Source organism: Parus major, chromosome 4, assembly GCF_001522545.3.
Source record: "Parus major isolate Abel chromosome 4, Parus_major1.1, whole genome shotgun sequence".
In the NCBI taxonomy this organism is placed as follows: Eukaryota; Metazoa; Chordata; class Aves; order Passeriformes; family Paridae; genus Parus; species Parus major.
This window is the reverse complement of record NC_031771.1, coordinates 2,205,103-2,216,052: the sequence shown is the minus strand read 5'-3', so window position 1 is coordinate 2,216,052 and position 10,950 is coordinate 2,205,103. Positions and strand designations below refer to the sequence as shown.

The 10,950-nt window shown below is 44.0% G+C and overlaps 1 protein-coding gene across 1 annotated transcript; it reads right to left on the bottom strand.

Moving 5' to 3' along the window:
- Positions 1-415: 415 nt before the first annotated feature.
- NAAA (N-acylethanolamine acid amidase) lies at positions 416-10,335 on the bottom strand. The gene is made up of 11 exons (XM_015623719.3): positions 10,126-10,335; positions 9,843-10,007; positions 8,237-8,363; positions 7,395-7,485; positions 5,597-5,673; positions 4,979-5,151; positions 4,606-4,668; positions 3,977-4,043; positions 3,495-3,523; positions 2,568-2,664; positions 416-1,775 (listed from the first exon to the last, which is right to left on the bottom strand). Exons 1-10 carry the CDS (start codon positions 10,293-10,295, stop codon positions 2,589-2,591), a joined length of 1,038 nt encoding a protein of 345 aa, XP_015479205.1. The 5' UTR covers positions 10,296-10,335; the 3' UTR covers positions 416-1,775; positions 2,568-2,588.
- Positions 10,336-10,950: the final 615 nt, after the last annotated feature.

Sequence of the window (10,950 nt, the reverse complement as noted above, 5' to 3'; positions counted from 1 at the left end):
TCAGGAAATTTTGGTCCAGTCTTTCTTGGCAAAAATTCCCACAAACCACCCAAACCTACAAAAAAAAAAAAATCATTGCTACATTTTAATGTTAACAGCATCAAGATGGTTTTATTGACAGTATTAACAACCATATCTCTGTATTTTTATCAAACTTCAGTACTTATCACAAGTACCTTAGCTACTCACAGGTTAAATTATCTAAGTTGTAAGATATATCACCAACCAGTTCATCAGTATTTATATTTTTAGCTTGTCATTATACTAAGACCAGGAAGTTATATATCCTTTGGGTTAGCAAAAAAGCATTCAAGGTGGCAGAAAGACTTTATTTTGTTGGCAGTCAGCATCTTGCAAGGTTTTCAAGGAAGTAGTTTACAAAGACCAATAGAAATTCTGCATTCTGCACTTGTTCAAACCTCATAACCCCAAACAGCTGCCAAGCCACAAACAACAGTGAAAGCAAATGAAACCAACACATTTGGCCAAATTAATGTACCAGAGCATCTGGGCACACCCTTGCTAGAGGATAATCAGCCTAATGCTGCCGAGGTCAGGATGACCACACAAAGCCACACCTGTAAGGATCCTGTTGCTGTGGGTGGCTGTTATTTAAAGAAAAACCAGTGGGATCACAAATCAGTGCCTACTTTGTGAATTAAGAAAAACAATGGCATTCTGCAATATCCAAGGTAGTGAGCAGTTTAACATCTTCCTCCAGGAACTCTTCACATTTATCATCTGGCTGCTGTACATGGCTGTCTAAACTGGGTCAGGGCACAGCTTGCAGCACTTGGATCCAGGCAGGAGGAGAGGATGCAGGTAAGCAGGTTATGAGACTCCTCACAGGGAGATAAAGGCCTGTAGCTCCCCAAGGTGCTCTCAGAGCAGTTTGCATAACCAGGCCACACTCACCACCGTCAGCACAGCATGGATCTGCAAGCTGCTCTGTCACCTTCACACAGGGGACATTTCATCCAGTGAAGGAGGCCACTTGACAGCTTTCCTTGAAGGTCTCCATCAATTGGCTCTTCAAATCCCTGAGTATTTCAGGAGTATACCTAAGTCTCTAAACTCAGTACACAGTCACAGCACAACCTGACAAAAACCCCACTGCTCTACACTGTAAAACAAGATGTTAGCTTTTACTGCAGGTAACTTGATCTCAATGCAAAATACCAACACAACTGTTTTTTAACTTCACTGCTACCCAACACAACCTCCTCTCATCTACCAAGGAGAAAAGTGCATTACCTCAGTTCCTGAAACAGCTCCTGATTTCTGATAAATACCTATAGTCTACAGCTCTGCGTGCTGCTGCATCTGCTCCTGCTAGGCCCAGGATCAACAACTCATAGATGAGGGAAAACGATGATGACATAGAAGTAACCCCAAAAGCTTTCATACAGAAACATACAATACATAAAAAATATTTTTATTTAATTATTTCAGACCTACAAGCTATATAAATTACAAAATGTGTCTATTAGTCAGCACAGAAGCACATTGCAGTTGCACGACTCTTACCAAAAATAATACAAGTCATTTTTACCCATCAACATCTATTAGAGCATCAATTTAATTACAATAAATTTCAAACTTCCATTACAGGTCATTAACAGGATCACCTGCAACACTGCAAAGAGTTAACAAATCACTGTGTCCTGAATGGTTCACATCATTCACGAACCAAAGCCACTGTGCTGCTCCCAGGAGTGATTTTAAAAGCATATGTTAGTCTTACACAGCTTCAGCTTCTCACTCCATGTGTTGAACTAGAAAAATAGGCAAGAGAACACAGGTTTGTCCAGAGTTAAGTGAAAAACAAGTTCTACACAACCTCTACAAAGAATTAACCTTGCTAAAATCAAATCTGACTAAACTGCTACAAATATAATAGCACTAACATTTTTTTAAAAAACTCCTTCAACTGGAACAGAGATTCTTGTGCTCTTGCTAAGGACATGCAACCAGTTTCTCAGCATAGAAATTCTCATAACCTCTTTGAAATTCTCATAATCTCTTTGAAGCTATCCCATGAGGCCCCTTGTGAGCTCAAGAACTTGGACTTTGCTCATTGACAGGACAAGGCCCCCAAAGGAAGCTGCTCACACATGCAGTCACTGGTGAGCAGCCTTTACCAACAAAGTTTGGTCTTCCTTGGTGCTAAATGCTCTATCCCCTCCTCATGGGATTCCATTTGGCCTGGCAGGGCTTTCTGTTGTCATCCACCTGGAGACAACCAAGTGCCATAGCAGGGAGTGGTAAAAATAGCCAAAACATTCCCAGACGGAACCTCTACCTTTAGGTTGCAACATCCATCCCTTCCTCTCTGATCAAAACTGTAAGATCATCTCCAAGTGTTTCACTAGGAGAGTCAGTATTTAACTCCCTCTAAAACATCAAGGGAAGGTATTTATCCAAGGACAATAAACAAGTAGAATCAGGAATTCAGACTGGGTCACCAGAGTGCCACTACAATGCTTTTTTCCCTCAGTGACTCTGAGGGGAAATGGTTGTTTAAGTACAACAATTAAAATGGTTGTTTAAGTACAGATGCCACTTACACCTCTGCCACTTGCCCCTCTTTACTCCTCAGTTCTCATCCAGGTCTGGTACCGATCCGGGAGCGCGGCACTCATGACTGTGGTGTACACCGTGTTACTGGCAGGGAAACAGCAGCAGAGTGAGTGAGTGACAGCCCAAAGGCAGGAAGGGGAACTGATCTAGCTAGCAAAGCAGCAGGACAAATTTTGGTGGAAACAAACATTCTGCTTAGGTACAGAAGGATTAGGAAAAGAGGCTGATCAAATTCAAGACTGTTGGCACTAATTTTTAGTGTTCTTTTCCCCATGCAGCACAACAGAGGACCTGTATTAAATAACTGGTACTGAATCTATGTCACAACTGAGATGAACCTTTTCCTTTCCCCATTTCCTCACAATGGCAAAGGCAAAGGAGAGGCAGAGGAAGCCATTGCCAAGTTCCAATGACTGATGCAGAGAATATACTGAGCTCCATGTAAAAGTAAACCATAACATGATAACCTGCAAAAGTATGACTTCTGGAACAGCACAGAAGAACCGTGTACTGAAATACATCTCTCATAACCCAGTAAAGGGTATCCAAAACCTTTACCCACTTAGTTTATTACACATTAATCACAACAGAAAAAGCTACTGTCAGTGTTAACACCAACCCAAAAGTGGGCAAAGGAGTCAGTGTGACATCCAGCTGTTCCTCCAAAGGAGTCATTTGTTTCACTATTCCAAAGCCATGTCCCAGTACCAGACTGAGCCCAAACAAGTGCAGTTCCCTAACTGAAGTGGTAGACCCAAGAAGTGGAAATAGAAGGTCATCAGCACAAGCCAAAAGCTGGGAAACCACAAGACTCAGACACATAAGGAAGATCCTAACCAAGTTTGTGGTGTACTTTCAACTGGCCTGAGGCACAGCAGGAGGCACAGATCAACATCTCTCCATCTAATACTTACTTGTTTAAGACTGGCTTCACTGACAACACCTGTACAGAAAGTTTGAAGAGTTGTCATTTGGGTAAATAAAGAGGGAAATAAATGATTATTCAGAAACAGCAGTAGGATCAAGACCTTCTCACCTCTTTTAAACAGACCATTTTACTGAAGTACTTTCAAAAAAGCCCTCTGAAAGATATACAAATTCCCAAAGCTCACCATGTTTAACACTAAGTGCCTGTGCTTGAAATAAGAAGCTGCACAAAGATGATGGGATTCACCCCCTGCACTCTCCACCTGAACTGGTCAACTTTAACAAATTGCCTAAATTGGAGTCCAGAAGCATTTTGAACAATTTTCATTCTTCAAACCCCTAGAGACAGCTGTGCAGTAAACTTGGCTCCCCGACAGTAAAGCACAGCTTTTACGTCCCTGATAAAAGAACACTTCTGCTTCGTCAAAGAACTTGAAGAGCAGCCCACAACACAGAATTTGAGAAATACCTTAAAGAGTGTATCCAAGTTGATGTTGTGCTGTCCAGTAGCATTGAGAGCTTTGATGGCTGCAGTTCTGTGGGAAAGCAACTCATTAGCAATTAAACACACTTGTCAGTTCCAAGGGCTACAAAGCACAAACAGCTTCTTCCTAAAGGCCTTGGCACTAAAATACCTGCTTTGGTCCAAACTAACCCCAAGTTGTGTGACTGGATCTCATCTCACAGTGCTGAAGTTCCTGTTACTACTCCACTGAGTACACAGCAAGAAGGAACCCGCCAATCCCTTTTAGCACACTACACAGCCTAAAAATCCCATGGAAGCACCTTCCTACTGCCATCCAATACTTGGCCACTGTCAATCTAAATCATTCCCCTTCTACTATATTTTGCTTCCTGAGAAAGTTTTTGGCCTATGCATTATCTTTGCAATTTTTCATTATTTATGCTTATCACTCTCTCACACCCTTTGCTCTGGCATCTGTGAATATTGCTCTGCCCTGTGTGTATTCCTTTCAGAGTGGCATTCCAAGAACTCAATAAGCTGCCTGCTCAAGGAGAAAATACCTGCCCATACCTCTAATCACTTTCAAAAGTTATATACATGTTCTCTCCCTGCAGAGCTTCCAAACAATTTACCTGCGATCATCAAAAGGAGGAGGAGTAGTCCAATGATCATAGTTTGTCTCCACACGAAACCACCTGTAACAAGCATATAAGCAAACAAAAGGTGAATCAGTAGGTAATAGATCAAGTCCAACAATCATTATCGCTATATTGCTAGAAAGAAAAAAATTCCCTCTGCTTGCTACGAGCCCAAGGGCCCCACATTGGTTGGTGTAACAGCCTTTACCATCAACTCTGGAACACAGGAACAGGGTGGGTGACCTCTGATCTCCTGCTATAACCATGGCCAAGAGGTGCCCCGGATCTCTCAAGGAAGTTGTGCTACTAAGCCAGTCGCTCAGAAGGGAATTTGAAAAGCAAAAACTAAGTTTTTTTTCCTACTTACGCTCCACCTAAGGGATCGAGAGGCCAGAGATCTGCTGGCCCTCTTCTGTTCCTCGTTATGACCATGCCTTCTTTGGGTGAGACGCCTCCCACAATATAGTAAACTTCAGCAATGATGGGAATGCCAGCCAGCCTCACAACAGCAGACTGGAAATCCTCTGCTTCACTTAGGGTCTAACACAAAAAGGAGATGCCAGTGAGGTTCACCACAAAAACAGGCAGTGAGACATCTTCAAAAGAACAAAGGTCGAGCTTCTCTGAAAATGCTAATTGAGTCTGTAGTGCTACTTGAAAATATTATTAATATAGCTACATAAATAGTAGCAAATAACCCCTGGCACAGGTGTTCACCATCCATGAGTACAGCAACCTCAAATGGTTACAACACGAGTCACAGCTAGCTGAAACTCTTCCTAGGAAGCAAGTCCTGGCAAAACTTCTCCAGGACCTTTGGCACTGGGGACTAATTGCCTCATTACTGAATACAGGGCCCACACTTAGTTTCTCCTGAGAAATCCAATTGCTTTTCAAGTTGACAAGTCTTCTGTGCCACTGAGTGGGGTTTCTAGATGTTTAAGGCATGACAGTGAAATGTAAGAACAACTCAGCACACGCTTACATGTCGCACAAGCCAGCTGACAGGGTAATTCCTATTGAGGAAAGCAGCTATAGCATTTTCCCACCATCTACCACCATCTGGGGAGAAAAAAATCAATTACTATACATGTAATTTATATACAGTGAGACAGGGTAAGTGCCCATCAGCACAAAGTATTAACATTCCATGGGAGAAACGCCAACGAGTGCAACCCTCAGGCAAAATATCTATAGACAACATAATTCCAACTGACAAGCACAGCAGCTGGATTAACACCTCTGCTTTCCAGAAAGCATCTCAGACCTGTGATAATAAAAATCACCTCATTATTCATCTTAGTGAAATATTCAAACAGGAATAATTCCACAGAAAAAATAAAACAGTTAACAAAGAGGTAGTGATATAATTTGTGTTACTGAAAAAAATTAAGCCAAGTGCAAAAACCACAATACCAAGTTTGTTACTATTTAAACACTCACACTTTGCAAAGAAAACAAAAAAAATCAGTCTGCTTGTCACTTGATAGTGTCATCCTGCTTCAGCACTTGTCACTGATTTAGTCATCCTGCTTCCCAGCCATAGCTCCCATGCTCATTTCCCTCAGCTTGAGGGAACTGAAGCTCATTCATAACTCAGCTAGAATGAACTGAAAACAGCTTTTTCTTCAGAGAAACCAGCAAGCAGTCAGCAGCAGCCCACGGACAAGACTGCAGCTTGTGTGGAGTGAACACAGGATGTGGAGAGACACAGGACTTTGGTAAACACTTAACACTTGTCTTTAAGCTGAACTAAAAGCAGTTTGCCCAGTACCAGCCCAGGACACTCCAGTTTGGAAAGGATTAATTGACTACTCTGGAATCAGAATCAGTATGCATGTAAACTATGGAAAGAATTCAGTGAATCCAAAAAGGCCTCATTAATAAAGCCAACAGGAAAGAGGTGCAAGTGCTCCATAGCAGAATGCCTACTCAGAGATAGTGTACAGAACACATACAAGTGAATATTGTTTGCACAGCTAAAGAGTCAAACAATAGATTGTTCAAGATAAAAAAGAAAAATGCTTATCACCATCCCAAGGGAAAAATAAACATTTTAAATGTTGGTTCTGAGAACATGTTATTGCCAGTTCTAACAGTCACCTAATAAAGAACAACACAGTAGCAGCTTCGTAAAAGGAATAAAGGGGAAAGAAATGGAAGAGACACATTCCCAAGCTTTGAGCTGGACATAACTGTTATTACTTGTGAAACTGCAGCCCTGATAAACCAGGCAGTAATCTTCCCCTGCCATCCGCACTGCTACAAGTTTCAGTTCCCAGTCGTGCTATCTCTCAACTCTGCTACTCTTCTTGCTCAACTGCCTCTGCTGTGTCTCCAGGCATTCCCTCAAGCCTTGCTGCCTTTCCCCTAAATCTTTTTCCCTCCTCTCTTTCCAACTGCCTTATGGGGACAGACAAGCACAGAACACAGCAGAACCAGCAAAGGAGCCTTTTCTTTGCTATCCTAACTGCATCTTGTTATCTCAGCCCCATCTCTGCCACCTCCAATGGTTCTCTTGGCCAGATGACATCTGTTACAGCATTCCCAAGGTTTTCCTCAGCCTTTGACACTTGGAGCTCAGGTGACACCGATGACAAAGACCTTCTACACAGCAGCCAAAACCAGGCATGTATGCTTTCACTCCCTGAGGGCAAGGCAAGGCATTCCACTTCAGATCCTTCTGGCAACCTTAACCTCATTATTCCCTCTGAGAAAAAAAAGATCAGGGCAGACAACCATCAACAGAAATAACACACAGCATCTCCTGTGGAAGACATTACCTCGTTCATCTCCAGAGATGGTGAACTTGTGTGGACTTTGCCCAGTCCATAAGCCCACATAACCAAGAAACGTGGTGCCTTGGTACGCAACCTGAAACCAGGAAAGGGAGCAGTTGAACATTCCAGAACGGAACACAGTCAGAACCTGCAGCCTGTACTTCTTTCTAAGGCTTTCATTTCTACATTTCTCTAGCACACCATGCCTTCAGTTAGAGGAAAACATGCCAAGTAACTCATAAAGGGACTCTGAGGCCTCCAACTTGCAGCATTTCAACTGTTTGTGATCACCGACAGCTACAAGACTTGTGCTCAGGTTAAACCACCAAGCAACAAACAGCAACTTCTCCATTGACAAAATGGACTAATGACCTTAAAAAAAAAACATAAAATCAGACTCAAAACTACACTAGCAACTAATTGTTTTTTAGAAATCTCTGTCTAAAAACACACTTAGTGGTCACAGAATTTCACAAGACCTAAAGAAGGAAAAAAAGCCTTAGAATTGGTTCCTACCAAAACTGATCTTTTTGTAATGTCCCCAAATATTTATTTTCTTTTTTAGCATCTTGGCATTTCCTTCTTTCAGCATCTCTTAGAAATAAGATCATCAATACTCAATTAACTTGTTCTACTTTTTCCAGTCCATCACCATAAACTGGATGTCCAGAAAGGAAAGAAAATCAGCAAATCCCACACTCCTGGAGCCTAACTGTGCTGCTCTAACAACTCAGTATATTTGGGAAGGGAACCCCATTCCTACATTAAACCCCCCATGTGAGGAGCTATAGGGCTGTCCCATTCTTGACAGAACACCACCCAGCCACACCAACCCCAGACCGTACCTGCCCACCCTTTATGAACTGCACATCCAGCGTGATCTTGCTCAGTATATCGACAAAATCGTAATCCAGGTTCCGACCGTGGTAAATGTTCCCTCTGTCATCCTGAGCGACAATGCTGGTACAGAACCTGCCAACAGAACAGGCCAAGAGTGACTGAAGGCACAGCTCTGGCACTGCTTGCAATATTCTAGCTGCAAGAACTCAAACTTGCAGTACTAATTGACTTGATGCTTGCTAAGTGTTTCATTAACTTTACTTTATTAACACAAACAGGACTTGAGTACCACACCACAATCCACAGCAGGTCAGAAATTACAGGGCAAGCAGAAAGCAGCACTTCCACTCAGGAAAAACAATTATTTCATTTCACTTTTCTAAGACATAATGAAAAGCTGACATCTGAAAGCATCCATAAAGTGTCGCATTTTCTGCATTTAATTCTGATGATTTCATTTCCATTTGGACTCTTTATAACTTTAACCACAAGTAGATAAATTCAAATTAAGTCACATCAACAAAACTGAAAAATATTGGCTCAAGTAACAGACTATTCTCTAGGACAGGAAGACTGCTCAAACTCCTTGTGTAACAAGTTCAGTTTCATTAAAACAGGTTGTTTTTATGGAGTATATTGCATTAGCAGGGAATTAACTTATTTTCTCCATAGCTCTGAGTTGGTCACGTCAGTGATACGTAACTCTGCCTCTCAAAAAGATAAAGATGAAAAAATTCTTCATATAAGTAGGTTTATTCCATCATCTACTCCCAGTTGATGGGGGTTTTCAAATATCTGAGCTGAAAAACTGAGTATCAGGGGCCTCACCAGGGTGAATAGTATGCTAAGTATCCTCTGTGAAACACTAATAGAGCCAGCATTTAAGTGTATCATGTTCAGTATTAGTCCTTACTGAAAAAACAATGAGTTTACACATTAAGGGAAAAAAAAATCCAAATGGAAACAAGGGGCACATGCCTTGATATTTGCTAAAATGTATATGGAGAAGTATTTTAGGCTCTGCACAGAGTCAACACCAAGTGTTGGTTATTCTCCACCATGTTTCTAGGGCAAAAAGAGACAATGAAACTGAGTATTTCCCGTTGAGGTTTTGTTTGTTGCCATAAATAAACTACAGGCATTTTCCACTCTTCTAATGGGGAAGTGATATTATGCAGCCATTGTGAACCTTCATCCAGAAAGTAGTTTAGCATTAACTTTATCTCAGACAAATGAGAGAGCAACTAATTACTCCAGCCTCCTTTTTGGCAATTTTTAAGTGACAGAGAACGTTACATCTTCAAACATAAATGATCTCCACTTTTGGATGGATGTACCTTACCAGCAAAAACGTTTTTTGGATTTTAATACGTTTATATCTATATGTATGTACACAAAACCATGACAAATAGATATTATTTATACTTCCCAATAGACAACATCACCGTTTCTCCTTCCTTTCAGGAGTCAATCTGCCAAAAGAGAAGGAAACTTTCCGGCTGAAGAGGTCTCAGAAGGAACAGCCTAAGTCACCCACCACGTGCCTTCTCCCACTCCGAACTGAAGCTCTGTGCCCACCTGGACGGGACCCGGTAAGTACCCGACACTTACGCCGTGGATTCGTAGGCGAAGTTCAGCAAGATTCCATCTCCGAGACTTATCCCCAGTGCTTTGCACATCCCCGCAATCTCTCCCGCGAAGGGCTGCGGCATGAAAAGCTGCAGTTCGGCCGCTATGGGCTGGATGATCTGGTGAACCCATTTGGGGACGCTCTCGCTGCAACACACACAGCCGAGGGGTGAGCCGAGAGCGGCCCGGCTGCTCGGCCCCCGCAGCCCTGCCCCGCTCCATCGGGCCGGCCCCGGCCCCGCTCCCGCGGCCACCCCGCACGCACTCGATGATCCGCCGGACCGCGGAGCGCAGGAAGGCGGGCTGGAAGTGCCGCAGCACGGGCAGCCAGCGCAGCTCGGCCGGGCTGTCCAGGCTCACGTTACAGCGCAGAGGGGCCGCCGCTCCCGCCGCCCCGCAGAGCAGCGCCAGCAGCGCCCACGGCCCCCAGCCCATGGCGCAGGATGGAGCGGCAGCGGCGCCCCGGGGCCGGCCCACCCGGCACGGCCCGCCCCGAGGCGTCACCGGCAGCCCGCTGCAAGCCGCTGGGGCCCGGGAGACACCGGGCAGGGCGGCAGGGAAACGGTACCGGGAAACACGGGCATTGCCCCGCCGCTGCTGCTGCTGGGCCGGGGTGATGGAAACCGCTCCAACACCGCCGCTTCCACAGCGAGAAAGGGGGACAAAGCCACGCTTGGCTGAGCTGCCAGCATGCCGGATGACACAGCGCGGATGTAAACCAGAGCTAGACGCTTGTCCTCAACCGCGGGGGCAAAACATGACCACTCCCTCTCAGTGCCAGAGGTTACAAGTTTCTGGACACATGCACGAGAAGGGAAACTGCTTAGCTGTTCAGCAGAAAAAACGCCACCACCAGTAGAACCGTGGTTTACAGATTGTACTTTGCTTCTCCTCGCCCTACCTTTCGGCTCCAGTCCCTGCTCCACACTCCATCCCCACAGCACTCCAGCTCCCAGCTACAGTGCACCTCCACCTGAGAGCTCACTGCTCTCCTTGCCCAGCACCAATCCCTGCCCTTCCCTCAGCAGGAACACACAATTTGAATGAAACACTGAAAGCTGTAAAAAAGAAATCCTACTTTGTCCTTCTC

Excerpts from the sequence above, each read along its gene's own strand:
- NAAA (XM_015623719.3), bottom strand. The coding sequence starts at position 10,295 with ATGGGCTGGGGGCCGTGGGCGCTGCTGGCGCTGCTCTGCGGGGCGGCG. Across the intron at positions 7,486-8,236 it reads AGTTCATAAAGGGTGGGCAG|GTTGCGTACCAAGGCACCAC; the intron begins GTACGGTCTGGG and ends TCCTGGTTTCAG. Across the intron at positions 2,665-3,494 it reads GTGAAGCCAGTCTTAAACAA|TAACACGGTGTACACCACAG; the intron begins GTAAGTATTAGA and ends TTTCCCTGCCAG.